General features: G+C 56.0%; 5 protein-coding genes across 5 annotated transcripts; 2 read left to right on the top strand and 3 right to left on the bottom strand.

Moving 5' to 3' along the window:
• Positions 1-1,102: 1,102 nt before the first annotated feature.
• Positions 1,103-1,712, top strand: BGZ61DRAFT_475744 (uncharacterized protein; the record flags this gene model as incomplete). Its single annotated transcript, XM_046248725.1, has 2 exons — positions 1,103-1,156; positions 1,227-1,712. The coding sequence occupies 2 exons, from the start codon at positions 1,103-1,105 to the stop codon at positions 1,710-1,712; spliced, it is 540 nt and encodes a 179-aa protein (XP_046106641.1).
• A 332-nt stretch (positions 1,713-2,044) lies between these two features.
• BGZ61DRAFT_347911 (major facilitator superfamily domain-containing protein) lies at positions 2,045-3,818 on the bottom strand (the record flags this gene model as incomplete). Its single annotated transcript, XM_046240018.1, has 2 exons — positions 2,045-2,326; positions 2,376-3,818. The coding sequence occupies 2 exons, from the start codon at positions 3,816-3,818 to the stop codon at positions 2,045-2,047; spliced, it is 1,725 nt and encodes a 574-aa protein (XP_046106640.1).
• Positions 3,819-5,004: 1,186 nt separating this feature from the next.
• On the bottom strand, positions 5,005-6,716 carry BGZ61DRAFT_447455 (Six-hairpin glycosidase-like protein). Its single transcript, XM_046245347.1, has one exon. It carries the CDS (start codon positions 6,232-6,234, stop codon positions 5,116-5,118), a length of 1,119 nt encoding a protein of 372 aa, XP_046106639.1. The 5' UTR covers positions 6,235-6,716; the 3' UTR covers positions 5,005-5,115.
• Positions 6,717-7,450: 734 nt separating this feature from the next.
• BGZ61DRAFT_416138 (major facilitator superfamily domain-containing protein) lies at positions 7,451-9,494 on the top strand. Its single transcript, XM_046243377.1, has 5 exons — positions 7,451-7,903; positions 7,957-8,396; positions 8,464-8,817; positions 8,866-9,077; positions 9,127-9,494. Exons 1-5 carry the CDS (start codon positions 7,553-7,555, stop codon positions 9,366-9,368), a joined length of 1,599 nt encoding a protein of 532 aa, XP_046106638.1. The 5' UTR covers positions 7,451-7,552; the 3' UTR covers positions 9,369-9,494.
• Positions 9,495-9,682: 188 nt separating this feature from the next.
• BGZ61DRAFT_586523 (uncharacterized protein) lies at positions 9,683-10,997 on the bottom strand (the record flags this gene model as incomplete). Its single annotated transcript, XM_046256451.1, has 2 exons — positions 10,682-10,997; positions 9,683-9,965 (listed from the first exon to the last, which is right to left on the bottom strand). The coding sequence occupies exons 1-2, from the start codon at positions 10,930-10,932 to the stop codon at positions 9,683-9,685; spliced, it is 534 nt and encodes a 177-aa protein (XP_046106637.1). The 5' UTR covers positions 10,933-10,997.
• Positions 10,998-12,310: the final 1,313 nt, after the last annotated feature.

Genomic DNA, 12,310 nt, shown 5'->3' with positions numbered 1-12,310 from the left:
CGCACATTACATTACATTACATTGCTGACTCCCTTTCGTCGGAGCTTTCTGAACCATCCAGAAGCCTGAGGCCGTGTGGAGTTTGTCGCCATGTGCCGCGCCTAGACTCCATCCCGGTCTAAAATCTGACGTGGATGCGATCCATCCCATGTTGCGACGAAGCTACGAACATCAGGACTCGCAGCGGCGGGTTGTGATTCGGATTGAGCACGCGTGGGGGCCCTTTGCGCGTTCGGTGCCTTGTTGGGATGTGCCTTGGGGCCAGCAGGGCTGATAGTCGACAAGTCGTCTTACCGTTGGGCGAGGGGGGCCACGAGACGGGCCATGGCAGGCCAGTCGATGACGGAGATGGCTTGTCGGGAGAGAGAACACATCTGACTACTGCTGGAATCTTCTCCCGTCGCCTCATCGACCCTGTGCCAGGCTGCGGCAGTTCCCTCTTTGCTGGGTGGCAATCCCGAGTTTGGTCAGACGCGGAACGGCGATGCTCCCGCGAGCCCGTCACTAACACGCCCTCCAGCCACTCGAAGGATGAATACACTTCGACCCGTGGCCCTCTGTGCCTTGCGGACGTCCCCAGCCGGACCCCGGCTCCCAGTAATAGCAGCCGCTGCACCACACCGGCACCGTATGCGCCTCCCCCAGCCCGTCGTTTTCAATAGCCTGCCTGGGCTTCTATTTTGCTCCCGGGCCACACGAGCTGATACTGTGGCTCTGCGGCCGTCGAGCAAGGCCGCCTTTTGGGGAAGTCGCCGGCCGGAGAGAGCTCACGGGGAGGGGGTTCGTGGTGGCATGTGTCTCGTGAACTGTTTTGCACAGGGTGTCGACGAGCCGCTGGGGGGTTTGCTCTTGGCCGTTGTGGGAAGTCTTATTGGCCCCGCATCGTCTCTCAGCACGACTCACTCTTCTAATCAAAGAGTGGGAATCTGACTCTTTTCTCGAAGACGGCGGTTGGGGGCGATAGAAGCCTTCGTCAGTGGGTGGATAAAATACCCGTCGATGCTCTCGTCAAGGGACTTGGATCAAGCTCGCAGTCTTTTGGGTTATACTCTGGCTCCTCGTATTCGATCTCGCAGTCATCACTTTATCAATTGACCTCACAATGTCGTCTTCCCGTCGATCTGGAGGGTCTAGTTCCCGGTCAGGGCGTTCTGGCGTGAGTACAAGTCCTTGTTCCAGAACAATCCCACAGAAAGTGAAAGAAGTCGTTACTAAGTCGCCTTTAGACCTCGGTCAAGTCCATCATCAAGTCTCTCAAGAACCACAGCGTCAACACCCTCACGGAGCTCTGCCGCATCGAACGCATCGCCGCCTCGTGCGAGGACGAAGCCGACGCCAAGGCCTTCCAGGAGCCCATGACGGCGGCGTGGGTGTACTACGTCACCAGCAACCAGCTGCTGATCGAGCTGCGCGGCTTCACGGGCAACTACCCCATCAGCGCCGACGTTATTCACGATGCGCACACGCGCGTGCGGGCGGACCCGGACAGCAACCGCAGCTGGAACCTGGCGTGGCTGTGCCTCAACAAGATGCGCGACGACGGCCTGATCTCGGGATACTCGGAGGTTGAGGCGTCGAGACAGGAGATGTGGGGGGCCACGGTGCCGACGCAGGAAGAGGTGCAGCAGCTGGCCGCGTGTTTCGAGTATGAGTGGAACGTGGCGGTTGATACGATGTTGCGGCATTGGCAGACTCCGCCGTCGTGGTATTGAGGAAGTCTAGAGGCAGGTCTCTAGGCGTGATTGCGTTTGGGTTGGTCAGCGAGCGTGGTGTTTTGAAGATTGTCCTTGCATTGTATACGGTATAGAGGGATTGACGATACATTAGAGAATATAGAGCTGGTTTCTATCCTAAATAGCGAAGTAATTTGCCCCCACGTCTTTCTACGTTGAATGTCTTCCACGTCTTTCAGTCATGTGTCGGTGTATGCTCATGCACCAGGCCAAAATGCCTTCCGTCTACCTCTCCCTCATCTATACCATGGTATCGTTAATACACACTCCTTTGGAACTCCTTACGTTATAGCAGTAAATGACAAACGCTCTCATGCAGCCTCTTCATCTGACTGCCGCTCCGAGTCGGACCCCATCCAGTCGTCGCTTTCGAGGCCATCTCTCTTGATGAACAGGGACGCCGCCCAGCCGCAGACGGCGAGCCCGCCGAACAAGGTGAACACGAGGATTTCGCCCTTGGGGTGGACGTTTGTCGACAGTGTGAAGAGGGCGCCGGACACAAATGGTCCAATGCTGCGACCCAGTGCTGAGAGGGTCTGGGCGATGCCATTGAGGGCGCCTAGACTGGCGTTTGATGGCGCCGAGTTGGTTATCTAAAGAGTTATTAGATGTGAAGAGGGATATTAGGATGATCTGGCTTACCAGCAACATGACGCTCGATAGACCACCCACGGCGCAGATGTTTTTGACAATTAGGACAACGCCAAGCTCGATATACAGCCACATTTCTCCGCTACCCAGTCCAAATAGCGGGGCATCGTCCTTGTAGCCAACCCAGGGCATCATGATCATGGCGATTCCAATTCCGAGCAGCCCGATTTGATATGTGCCCAGGTTGCCGGCCCTGGCCTTGAGCGGCTGGAAGAGGAACGCCTGGAAGAGAATCGTGGCAACGCCGGCAAGACTGAGGCTGATTCCGATCTTGCTGGGGAGCAAATCCCGACCGGCGGGGGGCGGGGTATCGGCGAAGATTGGATACAGGCTGTTGAAGGAAATGTTGGAGAGCTGGAACACGAGGTAGGTGCAGAGGAGCAGGAACGTGGTGCCGCTGAGATGGCGCCATGCGGATTTGGGCGAATCCGATTTGGCGTCTTCGTCGTCTAGACTTCGGAGGTCGGTTTCGTCGTCGTCCTCGTCATCCTCGGAGGTAGAATCGCCCGAAGAGAGCAGCGGTTCATTGTGAGAGCGGCCGCGGGGCCAACGTGCAATCCAAGAATCGCGGCGCGGCTCTAACTTTTTCCTGGAAAACAGAGACGTGAGCTTCTCAACCCAAGCAGGCTTCACGAAGCTGTCATCGGCATCGTCCAACGTCTCCTCGAACCAGATTCCCACGGCAATGAGACTGCAGGCCAGTAACACGGCAGCGAGAATGTTTGGTCCCAGAAAGGGATATTCCGCGCCTGTTTTCCCAACCAGCAGCCCTCCCAGAGCTGGGCCTGTGATGCCGCCGAGCGAGTAGATGACGGGGAGATATGTAAAGGCCTTGCTCTGGTTGGAGCGGTCGGTGACCTCGCCCAAGACGGTCGGCACGCAGGCGGCGTTGCCGTTCAGCAATCCCATGGCGACGTGGACGACGACAATCTGCCAGTACTCCTTGCACAGGCCAAAGACGCAGAAGCAGCACATGAGCGAGAAGGTGCCCATCAACAGCACGGGCTTGCGGCCAATGCGGTCCGAGGCGTAGCCCCAGAGGAAGTTTGTCGACAGCTGGGCCAGGGCAAAGGCGCTGGCGAGGGTGCCGACGTAGAGGCCGCTCTCGTTGGGCGGGATGCCGGGCATGTGGGCGACCATCTCGGGCAGATAAGGGCCGATGGAGTTGAGGGCCGTCTGTTCGGCGAGCGATAGGAAGGCGAGGAGCAGCAATTGACGGACCGGCAGCGGCGTCTCGTCCGCATCGGCCTCGGAGACGTCGGAGCTGGCATCGGACGGCGGCGTGAGTGGTGTCTTGGGCGGGGTATCGGGGAAGGTCTGATAGCGAGGCGAGGCATTGCGGCGCGCAGTGGTGAGCGTGGGAATCGGGGCTCCGGCGTGGAACGAGCCGGACGAGGTTGTGCGCGCGGGGGGTTTCGCTCGCGAGGGCGACATTCCGGCGGTGGTTGCGGCGTGGCGCGATGCGTGAGGGAAGACGAAGCCGGACGGGAGCGAAGTCGTGACGTATTTTACGGCGCCGCGGGGGAGGAGACGGCCAGCGATAGCGGGTTGCGGGCCGTCCACTGGCGCATGCTGGGGAGGATGAGAGGAGGAAGCCGGGAGGACGCCAGAGTCACGATATTTGGAGGAGGAGGAGGAATTGCGACGAGGGATAAACGACGTCAACGATCCAGCGTCCTAAAGACCGAGAGGTGATGGCAAAAGGGCGGCTGGCTCTTGTCGCAGCGCCGCACTGTTGATTGGTATCGCCGTCCCCGCTAGAGGATCCCCGACGCCAGGAGTTTGCCAGTAAGACACTAAGAAACGCACTACCGAAAAGCCACTACAACCACCACCACCACCAAAAACAGGCACAGCACGCGCGCTGCAACGTTCGAGTCCGTCAAGGGCTGCACCTCGACGAAAGTGGCGGAGCGCTGGCCAATCACCCGCGGGTGTGTTCCCAGGGCCCGGGTTTGTGCCTCCGCCGGGGATGAATGAAGCACATTGCGCATTTAGCGCAGAGACTCGCGGCAGGCAAATTGGTTCTCCGAGCGAGATCCGAGATGCGGGGATGGGCTGTGATGGAGGAGGGGTTTGTTGGCGCGTGAAGAAGAAGAAAAGAGGAAAGAGAGAATAAGGGAAAAGGGAACGGAAGCGAAGCTAACTGCAGATCCATGACGTTATTTTGTTTTATTTAGTTTAGTTTGTGCCTCCGCCACAGTTTGGGGGACGGGTGAGCTAGTCGCTGAGCTAGTTCGTACCTAGGTATGGAGCGCCTAGAGGAGACATCGTGAGGTTACCTATACTTGTCAGCTGGCAGGTTCACTCTCTCTCTGTCTCGTACACATTGCAAATGTTTCTCTACGACGGAGATCCCACACATCCCATCCCCATCAAAAGACACGCATCCGCCTTGGCAAAGGTGCAGAGATGATGATAAAGGACTACCACTTTCCTTGTCGGGGCATAAGACCGAACTCGAATACCCTGGCGTCACGTGCATCATCACGCAACATCACGACACCACTGCTGACAAGATGTACCACTATGATAGTGGTGCACAGAACCCGATCGACCGGGTTCAGCCTTGACAAATTCACCGTTGCACAGCCGACAACCAATGGAACAATCTCAATTACTCATTCACTTCATCGCATTCATTCAGCCTCTACACCCTGTTCTGTACAGTGTTCTGCAGCCGGCAGTTTTGTCCTTGTCCGTCATTTCATACCCGTCCCATTATCCTACCCTACACAAACGCCCGTAGAAACTCCACCAGCGCCATCATGGCCATGGCCTGGCCGTACGGCATGCTCGTCCGCGGAATGTCCTTGTAGTGCTGCAGGTCGTGCCCCATGCCCGTGCCAAACGACGTGTTGAGCAGCTCGCCCTCGGGGCTAATGTTGTCCAGCACCGCCTTGATGGCCTTGACGGCCACCGCCGAGTACTCCTTGCCAATGTACTTGCGGCGCTCCGCCTTGAGGATGCCGTACGCGAAGCCGGCCGTGGCGCTGGCCTCGACGTACGAGCCCTCCTCCTCGGGCACGTCCAGCAGCGTGCGCCACAGCCCGTTGTCCAGCTGCAGCTTCGACAGCGCCTCGCACTGGCTGCTGAGCGTGTTGAGGAGGTGCGCGCGGATGGGGTCCTCGTCGGTGAGGCCCAGCAGCTCGACGAACTCGGGGATGACAATCGTCACCCAGCTGTTGCCGCGGCCCCAGCGCGCGTCGGCGAAGTTGTGCCCGCCCTCCTTGAACGTCCAGCCGTGGAAGAACAGGCCCGTCTTGGTGTCGAACAGGTACTGCACGTGGAGGAGGAACTGCCGCTTGGCCTCGGCGACGTAGTGCGGGCGGTTGAGCAGCACGCCGATCTTGGCCAGCGGCATCACCGTCATCATCAGCGTGTCGTCCCACAGCTGCTGCTCGTTGACCTCGAGGTAGGTGATGTGCTGCATGCCGCCGTACTTGGTGCGCGGCAGGTCGTGGTACGCCCACTCGGCCCAGCTGTCGAGCCACGGCAGGTAGGTCGGGTTGCCCGTCTTCTCGTAGACAAAGGCCAGCGTCAGGAAGACGGCCATGGTGTTGATGTTCTTGCCCTTGTGGCCCTCCTTGAACCGCGCCTGGAACCAGTCCTCGATGATCTTGAGGAACTCATCCTCGCCGGTGAGCTCGTAGTACTTCCAGATGCCGTACAGCCCGATGCCGTGCGTCCACTCCCAGTCGTTCCAGCCCTTGGTGTCGATGACCTGGCCGTCGGCGAGCGTCATCAAGAACTCGCCCGTCGTGTCTTTTATGTTGACCAGCTCGTGGATCAGCTGGCGGACCTGGCGGTGGATGTGGTCCGCCGCGATGCCGTGGACGTGGGTCGGCATGACGCAGGGCAAAAGCTAAACGGGCTAGATATGGAAGAGACGTGTGTAGGGCGTGGAGCAGCGCGAATCAAGAGCGTGTCTTCTTCCCAGGTTTCGGTCCTTCGGCTGGGAGAGTCAGGGTTGGTGAGAGTCGTCCGCGAGCGGTATGGCAACTTAAAGGGGCATGTCGCCGCGGGGCATGTACTGGTGGGTACCCTGGATCACTTGAACACCTGGCCACCTCGGTGCATGATGGCCTTGTTTCGGTCCGAAGTAGACCGAGATGCCACTCTCGTTGCCCATCCGTCTTGTCAGTTTTCATCTCTTCGATGCCTGACTGGCGTCCCACAACTCCACACAACTCCACAGCCTTCTCCGCATCTCCAGCGCTGTGGGGGTGGGGGTGGGGGCGGAGAGATGCATGCGCGGAGGGCTCTCGGCTAGCCTCTAAAGGCATCAAGGTTTGGGACCATGCGGAGCTTCAGCGATTAAGTCATGGCCGGGGGCTGTTTGGGGAGGAGGTCAAGTCGTGGCAGGGGCTGTTTGGGGAGGAGGCCAAGTCATTGCCGGGGCTGTTTGGGGACCTCGCCGAGTCATTGCGTCGGGGTAGAAGCGCTCGAGTGGTGGCGTGGCGGTGGGCCTGTTCCCCATGCGTAACGTAACGAGATGGGTTGGAGTTGTGGAGGAGGTTGCTGTGGAGGTTGCCAGATATGTCAAAACTCGCGTCGGAGATAGTGGGCAACACCGTGTGTCTATTGCCTGATCCTGTCTGTGTGTTCCCAGCATCGGTCGATGAAGCTACAACACTGGCCGTGTCATGCCAATTGGGATCCTGTCTCTGTCCTCAACGTCGTACCGCACCCTCACGCATCCCAGCGCCCATGGATCCCACCGACGATGCCGCGTGGGCCGACCGCTGACGAGGGCATCCCCAAACCGGCCTCTCACGACGGCGAACCGTTGGGGTTCCCCTGGCCCCAACTCGACCGTACCGCCGAGTCAATCGGCGCTTCGGGCCAAACCACGACGAGGAATAGAGCACCCTTGCGTTCCTCGTGTCCCCGGGCCTGTGCAAAATCCACTCTGCTCCAGCTTGTCTGGGGGGGGCCTGGGGAAAACCTCCTCCACTCCGCTTAGCGCATGGGGATTTCCCCGTTTCCCCGGCTGGGGCGAATTCTTAGATAAAACCCGTCGTCGGCCCATGTCGAACATGTTCTGAGCAACTGGCAGCCAAGACTTCACACAGAACCTGGGCCTCATCTTTACCAGCTGCCGTGTCAGAATCCTCCTTCTCACCTAGATCCCTCACCCAGATCTTCCCACCCCTCCATCTTCAGCCATGGCGTCCAACGACATTGGCGCCTCCAAGGACATTTCGTCCACCGCCGATGGCCTGCAGAAGCGCTCCGTGGCCGAGGTGGAACGACCCTCGGTTGATTTGGAAAAGCCCACCGTGCACTCGGAGCGAGTCGATAAGGAACTCGCCGCGTACGCCTCCGATGTCCGCGTGAATATCTCGCCGGAGCGCAATGTCGAGCTTCGCAGGATGATCGATAAGCGAGTCTTGGCTGTCATGATCGCGACATACTTCCTCCAAGCCATCGATAAGGGCACACTGTCGTTCTCGTCCATCATGGGCCTGCCCAAGGACACTGGCATGGTCGACGCGAATGATAAGGTGACCCAGTCGGTAAGTCTGCTTTGCAAGATTTCATTGAGGAAACTCTCTAACACTACATCCAGTACTCGTGGTTGACCACCTGTATTTACATTGCCATCCTGGTCGTCGAGTACCCCCAAAATTACATCATCGCCCGAGTCCCCATCGCCAAGTATCTTGGCTTCTCCATCATCGCTTGGGGTAGCGTCTTGGCCTGCCACGCCGCATGCACAAACTTCACTGGTCTAGTCGTTGTACGAACATTGCTCGGTATCTTTGAGTCTGCTTGCCAGCCTGCCTTCGTTATTCTCTCTGCCATGTGGTATCGCCGAGAGGAGCAGGCCGCTCGAGTCACCTACTGGTACATGATGAACGGAGCCCAGCAGATCGTCGGCGGACTCCTGGCCTACTGCTTTTCCCTGATCAAGACTGGACCTCTCAGGTCTTGGCAGTGGCTGTTCCTGACATATGGCATTATCTCGGTCATCTTCGGCATGTTCGTCTTGTGGTGGATGCCCGATAGGTAAGTTCTTCCAACAGGCAATGGCCTCGCCCACTGTAATGATCTTGAAATTAACACACATGGCCAGTCCCATGAGGGCCAAGTGCTTCACAGAGCAAGAGAAGCACGAGATCATCGAGCGTGTGCGCGACAACCAGACCGGCATGCAGAACCGCGAGTTCAAGCGCGAGCAGTTCATTGAGGGTCTCCTAGACCCCCAGGTCTGGGGATACGCCCTGATTGCCCTGTGCACCACTCTTCCCACCTCCGGACTCGGTGCCTTTGCCAACATCATCATCAAGAACTTTGGCTTCTCCGTGCTTGAGACGCAGCTCCTCGCCATGGTCTTGGGTTTCTACATCATCATTGTGCTGCTCTCCTCAGTGTGGCTTGTCAAGAAGACCAACCAGAACCTCCTCGTCATGCTGGGCTTCTGTATCCCGTAAGTGCTGAAATTCAGGTGTCAAGGTCGCCATGCTAATTGCGATAGGTCTTTCATTGGTACTATTCTTCTCATGACTGTCCCGAACGAGACCACGGCTCAGCACGTCGGCCTCCTCATCAGCTACTACATCACCCTGTCTTTCTGGTCCGCGCAGACCCTTGCGCTCTCCATGATCTCGCGAAACATTGCTGGCCAGACCAAGAAGACTGTGGCTGTTGCTCTCAACTTCATCATCTGGGCTGCTGGAAATGCCATCGGTAAGCACCCTACCACTTGATTGCGCTACATCTTGCTAACCCGACAAAGGACCCCAAGTTTTCCTCGCCTGGGACGGCCCGAAGTACTTTATCGCCTTTGCCACCCATCTTGGATGCTACTCCCTCTTGGTTATCATTATTATCGCTCTGCGCTGGCACCTTCGTCGCGAGAACATGAGACGTGATGAATTAGCCGCACAGGGCGTCGCTGAGGCCAGGGATGATGCCATGATCAGGGCTTGGGACGATCTTACCGATAAGGAGAACCTGAGCTTCCGATACGTCTACTAAGTAGAAGTAGCTGAGTTGCGAGTCTGGTCTACATGTCACGATACGACTAGGGTTATGTCAGATACTTGTCACTTTGCGAGTTATTTGGCAGAACATGATTGGAGTCAACGTAATTTTATTAAATAGTGCATCAAGTTGACTACCTTTTCTTCCGTACCATTTTTTCGTACTCTAAACTAAGACCGATTGGCAAGCCAATATCCTCATCTGTGATCAATAACCAGTTGCATCTATTCTCAACTCCGAACTGCGACCCAAGGAAGGGATCATCGAAGGTGCGAAGACTCGGCTGTTGGGCGGAACCCGCTAGATCATTAGTTGTAGGTCCAAATCTCCTCAGCGCCCCAATGACCAGTGAGCGTGCCAATCTCATTGCCGCTATTGTCAAGAGCCTCGGCGCCCTCCCAGCGAGGCTTTCCACATCGGCAGCAGGTGGTGCTGCTCATGGGGTTACCAGCCGAGCAAATCATGCTGCGATCCTCGTCCAGAGGCCACCCACAGGCCCAGTGGGTGTGGTCCGAGCGGACGTTGCTGATAAGAAGTCCAGGCATACTTGCGGATTTTATCGAGTGGCTGGGGTTCTTGGGAGATGAGGTGCTGTTAGTGTCTAAAGGTTAGAGGTTGGTAGTGGTGGGTTCTTGTCTTGGGTTGTCGGTTGGTGAGGAGAGAAGAGTCGGATTGGGAGCCGAACAGCAGGAGCTTTATAGTTTTTTGGGAAGCAATTTACAACATGATGTTCTGGGACATTTCTTAAGCTTTAGTGGTAATATATGAATATGACATGCTGTTCACGAAGGAGTTTGCGGGACTTTTTTCGACGGTGTTCCTTGGACAAGGTTCTTTGTCATGGGAAGCTCAAGCCAATTCACAGAGAACATAAGGACAATATATTCTCTACTCCGGGATCTCCGCAACATGTCTTAGTGTAATAAAGGACATTGTGCTCGTTTAATATCAGCGGCAGATCACACGAAGAAGTGGACAGTGACTGTGAGTGCGTCGAGACTCGGGATTGGCCGAGACACTAGTATGCGCCACTTGCGCAACATTTTTTCTTCTTCTTTCGAATGGACTACTGTGTAGGAGACTGGAGAGAAGTCACAGAATACATGTAATTTCAGGGAATCTAAATTCTTATTCAGACAATGTGGTTATGCATTGTGCATATGTGGGGGTTAATTGGAGTGTTCGATTTGTTTCACGGCCTAGCTGCTTGCATTCCTCGTGCCCACGTCCAGGTTCCGCCATGTGTAATTCGATTTCCAAATTTGCGGGGGGTGAATTTCCTTTAATAATCTGTGTCTGGTATGTACTCATTGTACTGCCAAAATTCCACGCTGTTGCTGTTGATCATCGCCAGGTGTCCAATGTCCTTGCCGTCTGAGTCGAGAGCCTTTGCGTTCGGAGACCGTACCCGGCCGCAAGTCACACAGACCAGATCCTCCATTATGTTGATTGTGCCGCAAACCGTGCTCCCTGAGCTTGGCTTATGGGGGCATGACCAGCCGGTGTGGTCTGGGCGGACTTGGATGGTGAGAGGCGGCCCGTTTCTATTGACAGGCATTTCTGGGGATTGACGAGAGGACGGACGAGTTTTGAACGTATATATGGGAGGTAACTGAATGTTTCTGAATCTCGGGTGATTCACATAGGTTGAGAGTGAGCTTGGGACTGCTTGAGGGTTGCGTTGAGAGGCAATCACCCAGAGGCTGAAATGACTTTCTTATAGGTGGAACAGGATGTACCTTGAGAGTGTTGGTGCTTGACAAAGGCTTTGAGTCAATGTGGTTTTTAGAAGGCATGCCCTGATTATGCGCCGAGTTGCACAACGCCTGCTGTTTCTTTGTTTGAATCACTGGCTGCCATTGTCCAAGATGCTGCCGCTTGGACGGTTCGCGGCGATGATGAATATGATGCCAACTGCGACTGCATGGCGAGAAAAGTTCGTTGCTTGAGGCGAAATAGGGATTTTGACTTTGGCCATTTTTGTAGGGAAGCAGGTCGTCCGGATGGACATGGATGAGTGGATTGCAAATAGAATTCCACCTTGAGGAATGGCGCCAGTGGACGCAAAGTTCCTCTGGCCGTCGCCTCTTAGCTCTGATTCCCGAACATAATGATTTAAATCAGGATGACGGACTACAAGACCCAATTATTTAAATCATTAATCGCCATGTGGTCTCAAGGGAAAATGGAGTGACTCATCGCTACTACGTGGTGGCTTGAACGCGCATCATGAGGGCTGCTGAGTAGCCATCTCGCTTGCTGCGACTTTGTGTATGAAACACAAGCGATTCTTTGTGCCATGACAACTGTCGGGTAATACAACGAGACGTGTTGTGGCGTTCAATCAATGGGAGAAATCTAGAACACAAGCCGAACTTGCATGATCAGTCACTCGTAGTGATCTGGTAACATCGGAGCTTTGCGTGGCAAGTGACACGAAGTCGGCCGTGACGACAAGGATCAACCAATAAAATGTAAGGAAAGGTGTGACAGACGAGAATGTTCTCAGCTCCTCGATGCACTGTGAGTAAGTAACCGGAGTGCGTGTGTACCGAATCTGCCTCTTTCGGAAGGGTTTTCTGGCCACGTAGGTGAACAGCTGGTTGTGGATGGGGGCACAACACCTGGCCAGGTTACATGTCCAACTGTTTGTTCGAAAATACTACGAAGTGACGTGTCAACTGTAGTACAGCGCGCAAACCCTGAACTTGCTAGATCCTGGAATGGTTGGGGCCGTAACACGACCGGAAATGACCCAATGTCAAGACGGATTCCCGACCGCTTTAGGATCTCCAAGTTCCACCGTTGCCCTGCCCCATGACACCCTCTTCGTTTCCCTCTAGCACACATGCGTCGTCATCCTCCCTCGCGGTGGACACAAGTTTGCGCACGTTCTCCATCAAGCACCCGCTGTCAAACACCTCCATGGCGACTCT

This window comes from Ilyonectria robusta, assembly GCF_021365365.1.
Source record: "Ilyonectria robusta strain PMI_751 chromosome Unknown BGZ61scaffold_6, whole genome shotgun sequence".
Taxonomy (NCBI): Eukaryota; Fungi; Ascomycota; class Sordariomycetes; order Hypocreales; family Nectriaceae; genus Ilyonectria; species Ilyonectria robusta.
The sequence above is the reverse complement of the archived record's forward strand: the minus strand, read 5'-3'. Positions and strand labels throughout refer to the sequence as shown.